Raw genomic sequence first — 14,999 nt, 5'->3', positions numbered from 1 at the left:
AAATAAAGATCAAGTATGAAGGTAAAACTTCTAATCCTAAACCTTCTTCTTATTCATCTAACACTTCTCCTATTAAATGTTTCAAATGTCATGATGTGGGCCACATGGCAAGAGATTGTAGCAATAAAAGAGTTATAATCTTGAGAGATGATGGTGGCTATGATAGTATGCATGAAAGTGATAAAGATGATGCTAATAATGTTGATGATGATTCTACTTCCCATGAATCAAATGATGAGCTTGAATGCAATGGTGTAGTTGACTCTATCTTGGTGGCAAGAAAAGCTCTCAATATTCAACCAAAGAAGGATGATGAACATGAGCAACGCAAGCATATTTTTCACACTAGATGCTTCATTAAAGAGAAAGTGTGTAGCATGATAATTGATGGTGGTAGTTACACTAACGTAGCTAGTACTTTACTTGTAGATAAATTATCTTTACCTTTAATTCCATACCCTAATCCCTATAAATTGCAATGGTTGAATGATTGTGCTGAAATTAAGGTTTCTAAGCAAGTATTGATTACTTTCTCTGTTGGAGTTTATACTTATGATGTATTATGTGATGTGGCCCCTATGCTTGCTCGACACTTGTTATTAAGTAGGCCTTGGCAGTTTAATAGTAAGGTTACTCATGATGGTTTTAAAAATTGTTACAAGGTGCCTTTTAAAGGCAAGACTGTTGTATTAAATTCTCTTAGGCCCATCCAAACCTATGAAGATAAACTAAAGATTTCTCAAGATTACAAGTAAAGGAGAGATCTCCTTAATTGTGGCATGGGTGAGAAAGAAAAGAAAGAGAGTATTACTTTACTTGAAAATCAATCAAAAGAGAGGAAAAAGAGTGATGAGAAGGTGAGGAAAAAAAAATAGAATGGTGGGAGTGAAGAAAAATAGTAAAAAGAAAATATTATTGTGTGGAAAAAGTGAGATTCAAGAGGCTTTGATGAGTGAGCAAGCTCTTATTGTAATTCTCAATAATATTTATTTTTCTATTGACACTCTTGACCCCACTTTGCCTTCTAGTATTGTCTCATTGTTGCATAATTATGGAGATCTATTCCCTAATGAGATTCCTGATGGACTTCCTCCCTTAAGAAGAATTGAGAATATGATAGATTTCTTGCCCGAAGCTGCTATTCCAAACAAGCCTACTTATAGGGCTAACCCTGAAGAGACTAAGGAGATCTAGCACTAAGTAGAGAAATTGATGATGAAAGGCTTTGTGCATGAGAGCCTTAGCCCTTGTGCTATCTCTGTTATCTTGGTGCCAAAAAAAGATGGATCTTGGAGGATGTGTGTTGATTGTAGAGCAATCAGCAAAATCATTGTAAAGTATTATTACCCTATCCCTAGACTTGATGATATGCTTGATGAATTGCATGGTGCTTCTATCTTTTCTAAAATTGAACTTAGAAGTAGTTATCATCAAATTCATATGAAAGAGGGTGATGAATTGAAAACCACCTTTAAAACTAAATTTAGATTATATGAATGGTTAGTTATGCCTTTTGGTTTAACTAATGCTCCTAGTACCTTTATGGCATTAATAAATCATGTTTTTAGAAAGTTTATAGGAAAGTTTATTGTGGTTTACTTTGATTGTAGTCTGATTTATAGTAAATCTTTGACTGATCATATGAATCATCTTAAAATTGTATTTGACATTTTGAGGGAATATAAGCTATATGCTAATTTTCAAAAGTATTTCTTTTACATAGACTCTATTATCTTTTTAGGACTTGTTGTTGGATCACAGGAAATTCATGTAGATGAGGAGAAAGTTAAGGCTATTCGTGAATGACCAACCCTTAAGAATGCAAGTGAAGTGAGAAGCTTCCATGGCTTAGCAAGCTTGTATAAGAGATTTGTTAGGAATTTTTCTAGCATTGCTACCCCTCTTAATGAACTTGTTAAGAAGAATGTGACCTTCAAATGGGGTAAAACACAAGAAAGGGCTTTCCAAACCCTAGAGGATAAATTGACTAATGCCCCTTTATTTTTTTGCCTAATTTCTCTAGAACATTTGAAATTCAATGTGATGCTTCTGGTATTGGTATAGGTGCTGTTTTAATATAGGATTCTAAGCCCATAGCTTACTTTAGTGAAAAGCTTCATGGTACAGCTTTGAATTATTCCACCTATAACAAAAGCTTTATGCTCTAAAGAGGGCCTTAGAGACGTGGCAACATTATTTGTGACCCATGAAATTCATCATTCATTCTGATCATGAAAGTTTAAAGTTTCTTAAGTCTCAAGGTAAGTTGAACAAGAGACATACTCGCTGGATGGAATTTATTGAGACATTTCCTTAGGTGATTAAGCATAAGCAAGGTAAAGAAAATATTGTTATTGATGCCTTCTCTTGAAGGTATACATTACTTTTCTATTTTGCATGCTCAATTACTTGGCCTTGAGATTCTAAAAGATCTTTATAAAACTTATTCTAATTTTAAAAATATTTGAAAATCTTGTGAAAATCATGGATCTGGTGATTTCCTTACATTTAATGGATTTCTTTTTAAGAAAAATAAATTATGCATTTCTATTTATTTTATGCGTAAGTAGCTTACTAAGGAAGCACATAGTAGTGGTTTGATGGGACATTTTAGTCTAGAGAAAACTTTGGCTATTTTGTCTGATCATTTCTTTTGGCCTCACATGCGGAAAGATGTCATATCTATTTGTGATAAATGCATTAAATGTAAACAAGAAAAATTTAAGGTCCAACCTTATGGACTTTACTCTCCTTTACCCGTCCCCTCTCACCCTTGAGAATATATCTCTATAGATTTTATAATTAGATTGCCTAAATCTTCTGCAGGCAAAGATTTCATATTTGTTGTTGTTGACAGGTTCTCTAAGATGGCACACTTTATTGCTTGTGCTAAGACTAATAATGCTATTAATATTGCTGACTTATTCTTTAAAGAGATTGTTCGTTTGCATGGTTTACCTAATACTATTATGAGTGACAGGGATGTAAAGTTTCTTAGTCACTTCTAGCGTACCCTATGGCATAAATTAGGGACTAAGTTACTTTTTTTCACTACTGTCCATCCACAAGCTGATGGTCAAACTAAGGTAGTTAACAGAACTATGACTACACTGCTAAGAGCAATAATTCAAAAGAATTTAAAGAATTGGGTGAATTGTTTACCTCATATTGAATTTGCTTATAACAGGGCTGTTCATTCTTCTACTTCTTATTCTCCATTTGAAATTTTTTATGGTTTCAATCCATTATCTCTTATTGATATTTTACCTTTGCCTTTTTCTGAGCATGCTAACACTGATGGCAAGAAAAAAGTTGGGTTTGCGCAGGACTTATATGCTAAGGTTAAAGCAAAAATAAAGCGAAAGAATAAGCAATATGCCAAGCAAGCTAATAAAGGCAGGAGACATGTGATCTTTGAACTCGGAGATTCGGTTTGGTTACATTTAAGGAAAGAGAGATTTCCTAATCAAAGGAAGTCCAAACTTCAAGCTCGAGGAGATGGACTTTTTTAAGTTTTGGAAAAAATTAATGATAATGCTTACAAGATTGATTTGCCTAGCTCTTATGGCAATGTTAGTGCCACATTTAATGTTTTTGATCTATCTTTATATGATTCTACAGATTCAAGGATGAATCCTTTCTAACTAAGAGGGAATGAAGGACCCCATGGCACAAATGACATAACATTAATGGCAACGAAGCTTGAGGATGGTAATCATGAGCATGGTGACATGAAAGAAGCCTAATACTTCCAATCCAACGTACCTAAAGACCCATTATAACATATTGGAGGTTCAATGACAAGAGCCCGAACTAAAGCCATGAAGTAAGCCTTGTTCAATCTTGTGTAAGAAGTTTAAGAGCTTGAAAAGCATTGGGGCACTCCTCTCAAGTCTAAAGGAGAGCATCTATATGTGTATAATCTGTTTAAGATCCAAATTCATGAAGAGTCAAGCCCAAGAGATGTAAACCTTAGCCCAATGCAAGGAAGACTATAAGTTGAGCCTCTTGCAAGCAAGGAGGCATGAAACCCTAGTGAAGAAGTTAAGGGTGGCGTGATTTTAAATCCTTTATGATCCCTTGATTGTCTCTTAAATTATTTTCTATTTTAATGGTCTTTTGATTTGATTTCCTATTTTGAGTCTAATCAAAAGTTAGAATTAATTATAGTATTAATTTTTAAATTTTGTAATCCCATAATTTTAGGATCACATCTCCTAAATTATGTGGTTGAATATTTTATCATTATTTTATATTATTTCTCCTTTTAGTATTAGGAAATTAGGGTTTTAATTTTAAGAAATATTCTTTTTTATGAGCCTATATAAATTAGGCAAGCTCCCTCTTGTAAACGGAACATAAGTTGAATGAAATTATTTATTTTAAAGTTTATAACTCTTGTGAGCCTTAGTGCTTTGTGGTGGCATCCCGTGTGAGAAACAGATTTGATCAAGAGCGTGATTAACTCTTGTAGTGTCTTTGAATGTTAAGGTTTCTAGAGGCAGGTGCTTTAGAAGATCTTCTCCTTAATCATCATCCTATTGTTTACTTCATATCTTTCTTTATTTCCGTCATAAATTTCATCCCTTTCTTTTTGTTCTTGTGTTTTTGTTGTGTTTCAGGGTTCTGTCCCTAAACTAGCATGATTTTACTTCTGCATCCCCTATCACCATCAACCTAGATGTAGTGTTTCTTTAGCTCAAGGACAATCATGGCTTCTTCTTCGAACTTAAGAACTTTGATAAGCTATAGTGTTCATGGTTGTCACTTTTCTTCTTCTTCAACCTTGTGTTTATTAGAATTGTGGCTCTTGCATTTCTTCTTTAAAGCAGACACAACTTGTTTCATGGCAAGTGCTTTTCTAGTATGATTGTGCTATTCTTCTTGTTTGTCTAAATTAAGATTTTTTTCTTTACCCTGCAATATTTTACTAGTGCTATAGTTATGTTTTAGTTGTTCTCTTGTTTTGCTTCTTCGATTATACATAAGCTTGATGCTTTACCAGAATCGTGGTTGTTGCATTCTTGCTGTTGTTTCTTTGTGGCTTCTCATGGCTGTTGCATTTCTTTGGTGGCTTTATCAAGTATTTTCAAGTATATTGATTTGAATTTTCATGTTAATATGTCAGATTTTTGTTCTATTTTTTTCATATTGGTTGTCTGCTTGTCTTCTCCTTCTTTTCCATTGTAGACATTGTATCTATTAACCCATTTTTTTCCATTTATATTATTGGTCCAAGGCCCAAGGCACCAAAGATTTAGGGAAAAAACAACAAGTGCTAGACAAACAAACTAGTCCGACTTACCCTAATGCCCGACCCTAAAAATCTCAAGCAATCTTCAAGTATGGTCACGCTTCAAGTTAACAAATACAGCTTGTCTCTTTTTAGGGTCGAGCTTCGGGTTAACTGTTAACTCGATCCGATCTTGCCCATGCTCAAGCTTACTCTTAGCACAATTGACGATCAACGTTTAAGAATTTAACATTATGGACAACATTGCTATATTTTAATTACCTTGAGGGTGGCATTGCTACAATAAAGATTTTTAGGACACTGAATTCTTCTCTGAGAATAATTCAATGAAAAAAAACTAGAATTTTTTTGTGCCTTAACCTATCTAACCCTTTTCCATATAGGAAATGGGATTCTATACACATGCAGCACTTACTTACCCAACACACAGCTCACAACCCCTCCTAACTGACCCTCCCACCTCCACACAAGCACATACGCCCATTAAACCTAAATCCCACCCATTTTTGGGATTATGGGGATAACCCACAACTCTTTGCTTCAAAAATGAGGGCTTATGCTATTAAATAAGATGGACCTCAACCTTAGAAAAAAAATGAAAGCTTATGCTATTGAACTAAATGGACCTTAACCCTAAAAAATTTGAGTTGGTTTTTAGATAAATTTTTATATGTACATTTTTCTTTTTATTATTTCTAAGGATAAAACAAAGTCTTCAGTTTAGGTTTAAAACAAGGGAGAATCTCATCTAGAGCTTTGAAGGGAGGAAAAAATATACTTAGAGCCTAATGCATTTTGAAATTTTTCTGCAAGTCTAAGGCCCTTTTTGCATATATGTTTTAAGGAGAAAAGACACAATTGCACTTAGTGAGAAAGAAAGAACTTTATGTTTGCTACAATGAACAATGACTTGTTAATATGTGAACATAAAATTGTGAATTCATAAATATCTAATTGTAAAAATATGAACTTGTTGTCATGATTAACTTTTGTTTTGTTCATATGAAGTCATAAATTTTGTATTTTGACTTATGAGTAGATGAACATGTATTTATGAATATTAAAATTTAAATTGTAAATTCATCAAGTTGGCCAAAATAAACTTGTCAACCCTGAATAAGAATTTCATTACTAATGGACAATTACTTATTAATATGCAAACTTAAGGTTGTGAATAGTGATCATATAGTTGTAAAAATCTAAACTTGTTATCACAATGAACCTTAGTTTTAAATATATTAAGTTATAAATTTTGAACTTTGACTTGTGAATAGGTAAACCTGTATTTATGAATATTTAAATTTTAAATTATAAATTTATTAAGTTGGCTAAGATGAACATGTCAACCCTAAATAAGAATTTCATTTTTAATGAACAATTAATTGTCAACATGTGAACACAAAGTTATAAATTCATGAACATTTAATTATAAAAGTATAAACTTGTACTTGTTGCATTTTCTTACTAAAGGCAATTGTGCCCTTTCTCCTTAAAATATATTTTAAAAAAGAGTCCTTAGTCTTGCAAAATAATTTCAAAATGCATTAAATCCTAAGTGCAGCCTTTTCTCCCTTCAAGCGTAGATGACATTCTCCCTTGAAATAAATTCCATCTACTATTATTTAATCTTTTCTAATAAAAAATATTTATTTTATACCACCCTAAAAGGGTATAGTGTATTCATTCATTCCCTGCACAATATCAAAGAAAGAATTACGACTAATTATTCTTATAATAAAAATCTATACTATTTGAATTTAAAATATTTCATATTTATTTTTAATTTCTCATATTATTTTGCTTACATTAACAAAAAAAATAAGATAATTTTAAGCACAATCTTATTAAAAATAATTGTTGATTTTTTTTTTGAAATTATCAATTTGTAAGCGTTTGTTACATGCAATTTATTTTATGGGAAAATTAAATTTCAATTAGTTGTCACCATTTACCTACTATTCTTGTCTGTCCAAGGTGGCCAAAAAAAAAAATTCGTGTCCATCCAAAACCACAGAATTGGCACGCAAATTGTCACAGTGCCTACTATATTTGTTTTTTAAAAAATTTCATTCTATTTATGATAGTATAGCACATGTTTATCTCATCTTACTTACTAGCGCATAGAATTAACAGGCCATCTAATCTAATCAAGTCTTTTCAAAAACATAATTGCATTTGAAAATTATGCCATATATATGATTATCTCATCTCCCTTACTTGAATGCAGAATTAACCATTTGATTTTGTCTTTTCAACACTACAGTTACATTTGAAAATTATACTTTGTATTTATCTCATCTTTCTTACTAACACATAGAATTGACCATTTAACTTTATCTTTCTCAAAACCACAATTGCATCTGAAAATCATACCATATGATAATCTCATATTACTTACTTGAACACAGAATTTACCATCTGATGTTGTCTTTTCAAAACCACAATTATATTTGGAAATTATGCTCCATATTTATCTCATTTTACCTACTAGCACATAGAATTGACCATCTAGCTTTATCTTTTCAAAACCACAATTGCATCTGAAAATTATGCCATATGATTATCTCATCTTACTTAGTTGGACATAGAATTGATCATTTGATTTTGTCTTTTCAAAACCACTATTACATTTAAAAATTATAATCTGTATTTATCTCATCTTACTTCCAAGCACAAAGAATTGATCATCTGACTTTATCTTTTCAAAACTACAGTTGGATCTAGAAATTATACCCGTATTTATTTTATCCATCTTACTTGTTAGTGCAATTTATCTTTTCAAAACCACAGTTGAATCTAGAAATTATACCCGTGTTTATTTTATCCATCTTACTTGTTAGCGCATAGAATTGACCGTCTAATTTTATCTTTTCAAAACTACAATAGCATTTAGAAATCATGCCACATGTTTTTATCATCTTACTTTCAATTGTGAGTGTGTGTAAGAGAGAGAGAGAGACTTCAACCATAATATTTCAATAAATAAGCAACATATAAAGAAATTAAAAAAAAACTAGAAGTAATTAGCATGACTTCTAATGAAACTTCTATGCTGAGAATAATGGCACAACATTATCAGATTAACTGCATTGAATTTGGATACACAATTCTCTTATACATACACAATTTGCTAAGCGCTCTACACAAAACTCATATTAGTGGAGTTAGCTTTCATCTAGCTCGTAAAGTTAAATTTGACTTGTTGGATTCAGATGTTGCTAAAGGAAAAGTTTTCAAAGGACTTCCATTTTTGTTTGAAGATCCTCAAGAAGTTCACCGGCTTTCCTATAACTCCTAGGGCCACATTGAAGAACACGTCATTCATCTTTGAGTGCATTGATCCCAGCATGCAGTGGAGGCCTTACAAGTGCCAAATTTTTATATGAGACATCTAGAAGATAGTATGATCGATAATTAATTAGAGTTCCACAAGGAAAAAAGGTAGGTGTAGGTATGACAATACTCCTCTAAAGGTCTAACTTACTAGATTTCTTTTTCTAACTCATATTTTCGGTTGCGTTTGGTATATTGCAATATATAGCTGCATTGATTCAATGTTTCCATCTGCTTGTGAGGATGAAAAAAACTGGAATATCATTAATAAAAATTTCAATGTTGCTTTAATTTTTTTGGATGATCGATCTAGGAATACAAATAATGACACTTACAGCAAATTGCCCGATCTAACAAGAGAAGAAGAGATGAATGAAAAATATTGTTATAAACTTTCAATTAAGCAACAAACAGGACACTTTATGAATTTTAGATAAAATGATTACTCAAAACATGCAAATGTCTACAAAATTTCCAACAATGTCATTGCTCTGTTTCTACTACATATACTGAATTACGTAAAAACAAGTATTAATACGACTTATGTATAATTATCAAAACTTCAGCACAATTTTCCTGAGCAGTCTCAACATGGAAAAGTTCATACAAGACACAAAATAATATCAAAACGTACAGCATCATAACACTTCAGAAAAGACTTTAACATCCTCACTAAAACAGAGCAAACAGAGCACCATCCAAAATTTTAGACTCGTGTAAACATCAAACCGAACTTCATATTTGCCAAAAAATCAAAGCAAACTTTATCTATATGAATATTTGGCAAGCTTCAACAAGTCAATGTCCCCTACATTCTAATCCCTGGTTGTGCACTGCGTTTCTACCAAAACATAGAATCAGCTGAGCTAATTTCACTTAACGTAAATGAAAAATCATGTAAATTTACATAAACATACAGACATATACATAGACATTATCTTTCTTTTCCACACCAAAAAGTAGAACTATCGATTTCAAGTATGGAGAATCTAATATCTAACAGATGCACAAAGACAAATCGGTCAATACAAATCCAGAAAAGATGTGATTTTCCTTAACCAGAGATCTGGATGGCCTTAACCTCAGGCTTCTTAGCCTCAACCTTAGGCACAGTGACAGTAAGAACTCCATTCTCCATAGAAGCCTTCACCTGATCCATTTTCGCATCCTCCGGCAACCTGAATCTCCTCAGAAACTTGCCACTGCTTCGCTCAACACGATGCCATTTGTCGTTTTTGTCCTCTTTCTCAACATGCCTCTCTCCGCTTATCTGAAGAACCCTATCATCTTCAATCTCAACCTTAACCTCCTCCTTCTTCAGCCCTGGTACATCGGCCTTGAAAACATGCGCTTCTGGAGTCTCCTTCCAATCAATTCGAGTGTTCACGAATGCAGAATTTTCCTCCGAATAAGATGCGAGAGACGAAGGGACAGAAAAATCTTTAAACGGATCCCAAACGTCGAGAGAGAAGGGATCGAACACGTTGCTCCTTCGTCCACCGAAGAAACTTGGTATTAACGACATCTTCTATTCTTCAACCTTGCGTAAAAATAACTAGAACTTGCTGACAGGTTCGAATTGGTGATTGGCCTGTGAGATTGTTTTCGCTCGTGTTGTTACAACAAATCGGATACATCGGGTATTTAAACGGAGAGGAGGGAGAAATATCGAATTTTCGAGATTTGTTTCTGATTTTTCCGGAAAGAGAACGAGCTTTCGCGATTCTTCTAGTTTTGGCACACAGCTTCTGCGAGTCATGACTCGTGAGCTTTCAATTTTCACAATACATAAACAAATAAATAAATAACCATGGTGGAAGAATCAGATTTTCTAAATTTAATTATAATGTTAAACCTACTAAATTATGAAATAAGATTCAAAATGAGTGTCCTAATTATTTTAATATAAAATATTGATGAGTTTGGTATATATCTTATAATTACAAGAGCTAAAAAAACATGTTATCAATACTCAAAAAATGAATGGAAATGCTGGAAAAAATTATACATACTGCATATTGCTGTCTCCATCTGATTCCAAATTGCAATTTACTGTGGGAAGAAGTATCTTGACCTTTGCAATGATTATTAATAAGAGTTAGAGTTAAAGCATGTCATGTTAATTTATATTTGCCCCATATTATTTTTACTCACACAGCTAATTATACATTATTGTTTTCTATGTTGAAGTGGGGAGGGTTTAAAATACTTTGACTACCCTTACTTTACCTTATTTACATAGACCTTTTCTTTATTTTAAAAAACATATAATTTAGCTCAATATGTTAACTCTGTTAAAAACATTCTTAACTTATCCCTCACCAAAATAAATCTTATATTATTTTGATAGTTACATCATTTCACGGCAAAGGATATGTTTACAAATTTTAAATTTAAATTATTTATAAAATCTCTTAAATTTATATCATTTTATTATGAAATAAACAAAAATAAATTTCAAAAATATGATAAAAATTAAAATCATAATATTTTATAATATGATAAAAATTTGAAAATGTATTTAATATATTTCTCAATTGTATACAAACAATTTTTTTTTTGCAAATAGAGATTTTTATTTAATTCTTATATTAAGTAGGGATATGTTGGTCAAATTAAAAGTTTAAAAGTCAAACTTAACTATCAACTAATGGTAGGATGGATGGAAATCAAATTTTAAATATAAAAAAAGAAATTTATGTAACATACATTTAATTTTAAGGAAAGTTAACATGAGTTTTCAAAATAAAAGAAATATTTGTATAATTAAGGCATAATAAAAAGGGTAATACGTGTATTTTACTCTAAAAATTATGATTTTTTAATCTATTTCCTATTATATCCATTTATACAACATGCTTTTAACTTTTATTATTTCCTTTACTTTAATTTACATATTTAATATTAATAACCATAATTAAACAATATGACTACGTATGGAAATTATATGGAGAAGATATCTCCTGCAAATTATTATTTTAAAAAAGATATTTTTTATAATATGAATATTAATATTTATTTAAAAATATTTTGTTACAGAAAGCCCGTGCATCGGTACTTTAGTAATTTCCAGAAAGCCAACTAGTTTTTGCGATTCTTCTAGTTTTGGCACGCAGCTTCGGCGAGTCTTGAGCTTTCAATTTTGGTAATAAATAAATAACCATGGTGGAAATATCAGATTATAAGACCCAGAAGACCTTTTTAAGAGCCATTAATCAACATTGCTATTTTAAATTAATGTATTAAAATGAGTATAAGTTTATTAATGTGAGTATAATTTTTTTAAAATAATTAACATTTTTAAATATTCAAATGATTTTAAAAAATAAATATTATAAATACTTTGCAAGCATGTGATTTTTATTTTTTTACCATTTTATAAAAATAAAAAATAAATGTGTGAAAAAGATAAATGAGAACTTCATTGCTTCAAAAATAATTCTCTTAAGTTACTTGAGGCAACTAATTCAGAATGATAAGAGTGGGATAAGTAGAGATTAATGATTAAACTCTCTTTGTACTTAAAAAAAAAAAACAAAGAAAGAAAGAAAGAAAGAAAGAAAGAAAGAAAAAGAAAAAATAAGATTGGTCCTATAACTTCAACTTACCTCTATCTCTCCATCTTCATGTCATTTTTCCCACAAGATAAAATTTTTCAAATTAAACAATTATATAATTTGATAATCGGTAATATTAAAATCAATACAAACCATGAACAATGTAAATCATCTTTAACTTTGTATAAATACATGAAGCTGGCTTGAGTTCTTGATGTGATTCAATTTACTGAGTGGAAGTAAATTTTCTATTATATAAAAGATTTTATATATATTTTTCCATGTATTTACATTACCCTTAGACAAGCTATATTGATTGAACACTTTATTGGTTGAACCGAGCAGATGACATGGATTTTCATACTATGCACAAGACAAATCACATTATTTGTTGACAAAAAAAAAAACTACATTATCAGGGATGACAAATTTTATGTATTAACATATTAACATAGTTTAAACTAAATATTTTTATTAAAAAAATTAAAAAATTGCATAAAACATTTTTATTTGTAAAATTTATAAAATTATGTTTTTTAAAAAGTCTATCAAATCCTCAGGCCAAAACGAAAAAGTGTCTATTAAATGCATCTTTGAATAATCATTCTGCTAAACTTCACGCGGTGGCCGGTAGCCGTATAACCGACCCAATTTCTCATGGCTCGGGTTTTCCGTACCCGTTAGTTGGCCGTTGAATTGTCGACGCTAACCATACAGCCTTCGTTTTCTTTGAGACATTATCATTGATTGCTTGATTCCACTGCCTTTCTTTCAAGTTTAGCGGCTCTTTCACAAAGGGTATTTGAATTTATCGTCTTTTTCTACTAATTATTTCTTGTTTCTGTCTGTATTGGTCGTTATTCCTTCTTATTCATGTTCTTCCATTTCTGATATGCTAATAGCTGTATTGAAATTGCTTCACAATGATGCGATAGTTTTTTCTTCCTTTCTTTAAAACTATAAAGTACGAAGGTTCATTTTGCTTATAACTTCAGGCTTCGATTATCTGAAATGAATTGCTCCGACATTGAAAATATTGGTGAAACTAGTATAAATTGGGAACAAGCTCTGCTACAGTATGAAAAAGTGATAGACTCGGGGACTAAGACTATGCAGATAAAAGCCATGATGAAGCTAGCTCGTCTCTCTAAACATGCCCCTGAGAGTTTATTAGTTCGTATCATACCCCATCTCACTGGGAATCTTGATGACTACCAGTCAATTCATTCAGGTTGTTCTCTTCAAAAGGCTTCTGCTTATTGCTTAAAATGTATAGGTTGTAGAGGTGATGGTGGGTTGGCAAGGGAAATAGGTAGACGTGGTGCAGCAAATTCTTTGTTATGGTGGTTATCACATTCAGTTGGGGAGTTTCAAGAAATCCTGATAAAATGTTTGCTTGTTGTTGTCACTTTTTGTAACTCAAGTCGTGCAGTCGTTGCTAGTAATGGCGGTGTAGAAGTCATCATCAGTTTGTTAAACTCTTCTACAAGTGATATTAGACTATACCTGTTGGAAATTTTGAGCGCATTGGCATTGCTTAGGGATGTTAGGAGGGCGCTCACTAGATTAGGAAGTCTTAAATTTCTTGTGGAGGCTGCTAGCTGTGGTAGCATGGTCTCTAGGGAAAGAGCTTGTCAAGCAATTGGGTTACTTGGTGTCCCAAGACGGGCAAGGCGTACACTTGTTGAACTAGGAGTTATACCAGTACTTGTTGAGTGTCTTCAAGATGGAGATCACCTCATGAAACTTGTGGCAGGCAATGCTCTTGGTGTGATCTCTGCTCATATTGATTATATCAGATTAGTTGCCCAATCTGGGGTTATCTGTCTTTATGCTGAGCTTCTTCAAGGACCTGACCCTTCTGGTATGGAGATTGCTGAGGATGTATTTTGTATATTGGCTGTTGCTGAGGAGAATGCTGTTGAAATCACCAGACACTTGGTGAGGATTCTTAGAGAAGGCGACGATGAAGCAAAGGCATCTGCTGCTGATGTGTTGTGGGATCTAGCAAGTTACAAGCACACAACATCTGTGGTCCGAGAGTCAGGTGTGATTCCAATTCTAGTGGGGCTTCTGCAGGCTGGAAATGAAGAGATAAAGCAGAATGTTTCTGGGGCATGTGCTCAGTTGAGTTATGATGAGGCAGATAGAATGGCACTTGCTGAAGCGGGGGCAATCCCGATTCTCATTGAAATGATGCTGCATGAAGAGTTGGAGGAAGTGAGGGATAATGCAGCTGAGGCTCTTGTCAACTTTGCTGAAGATCCTTTGTACCATGATAGAGTATCTGATGCAATAAGTGTTCCTTCATTTAGAGATATGCAGAACAGACTACTTCACATTCGTGCCTCAAATGAGCATATGGCCAGATCGTTACGAAGGATGACTGATTGGCAGCTCACATGGAACCCTGATCTTATGTAATCATTTGAAGGGTATTTTGTTTCCAGCTTCTTTGGAATACTGGACAAAAAAACAAAAAAGAATAGGAGGAAATTGGAACAGATTGTGATGTACAGCTATAACATTAATATGCAAGCTGAAGAAACAGTAGAAGTGCAGGTGCAAAATGGACAGTGTTTAGTGGATTATTTCTGCTTTTTTTTTTTTGGGATGGTTCCTGCTAAGATGTTGTTTCAACACTTAGGACATAATGTTTATTGTCCAAAACATATAGATGATAGGTTCATCAAAATATATTTGTGTTAGAAGTGTGTCCTTTTGAATTCTGTATCTGACCCAATTACATGTTTTTTCGTTAGTTTGGGTTGCTTGTATTTGTAAACCTAGTTTACTTAAGAATTTGGTGCAAAGAAAAATGAAGATTGTTTTCGTGAGTCCTTTCTAGGGATTAA

At 32.4% G+C, this 14,999-nt stretch overlaps 2 protein-coding genes across 3 annotated transcripts; one reads left to right on the top strand and one right to left on the bottom strand.

Annotated features, from left to right (window-relative positions):
- Positions 1-9,341: 9,341 nt before the first annotated feature.
- Positions 9,342-10,307, bottom strand: LOC129303355 (17.5 kDa class I heat shock protein-like). Its single transcript, XM_054942630.1, has one exon. It carries the CDS (start codon positions 10,110-10,112, stop codon positions 9,642-9,644), a length of 471 nt encoding a protein of 156 aa, XP_054798605.1. The 5' UTR covers positions 10,113-10,307; the 3' UTR covers positions 9,342-9,641.
- Positions 10,308-12,778: 2,471 nt separating this feature from the next.
- On the top strand, positions 12,779-14,999 carry LOC129303437 (uncharacterized). 2 transcript variants are annotated; one of them, XM_054942750.1, is made up of 2 exons: positions 12,779-12,942; positions 13,140-14,999. In XM_054942750.1, exon 2 carries the CDS (start codon positions 13,156-13,158, stop codon positions 14,566-14,568), a length of 1,413 nt encoding a protein of 470 aa, XP_054798725.1. In that variant the 5' UTR covers positions 12,779-12,942; positions 13,140-13,155; the 3' UTR covers positions 14,569-14,999. The 2 variants fall into 2 exon arrangements, with proteins under 2 accessions (XP_054798725.1, XP_054798727.1); XM_054942752.1 differs by having other exon boundaries at positions 13,110-14,999.

Source organism: Prosopis cineraria, unplaced genomic scaffold, assembly GCF_029017545.1.
Source record: "Prosopis cineraria cultivar Desert tree isolate PC_DT_omini unplaced genomic scaffold, ASM2901754v1 PC2, whole genome shotgun sequence".
Classification (NCBI taxonomy): domain Eukaryota; kingdom Viridiplantae; phylum Streptophyta; class Magnoliopsida; order Fabales; family Fabaceae; genus Prosopis; species Prosopis cineraria.
Note: the sequence above shows the minus strand (reverse complement) of the source record. Positions and strands in the feature narration are given on the sequence as shown.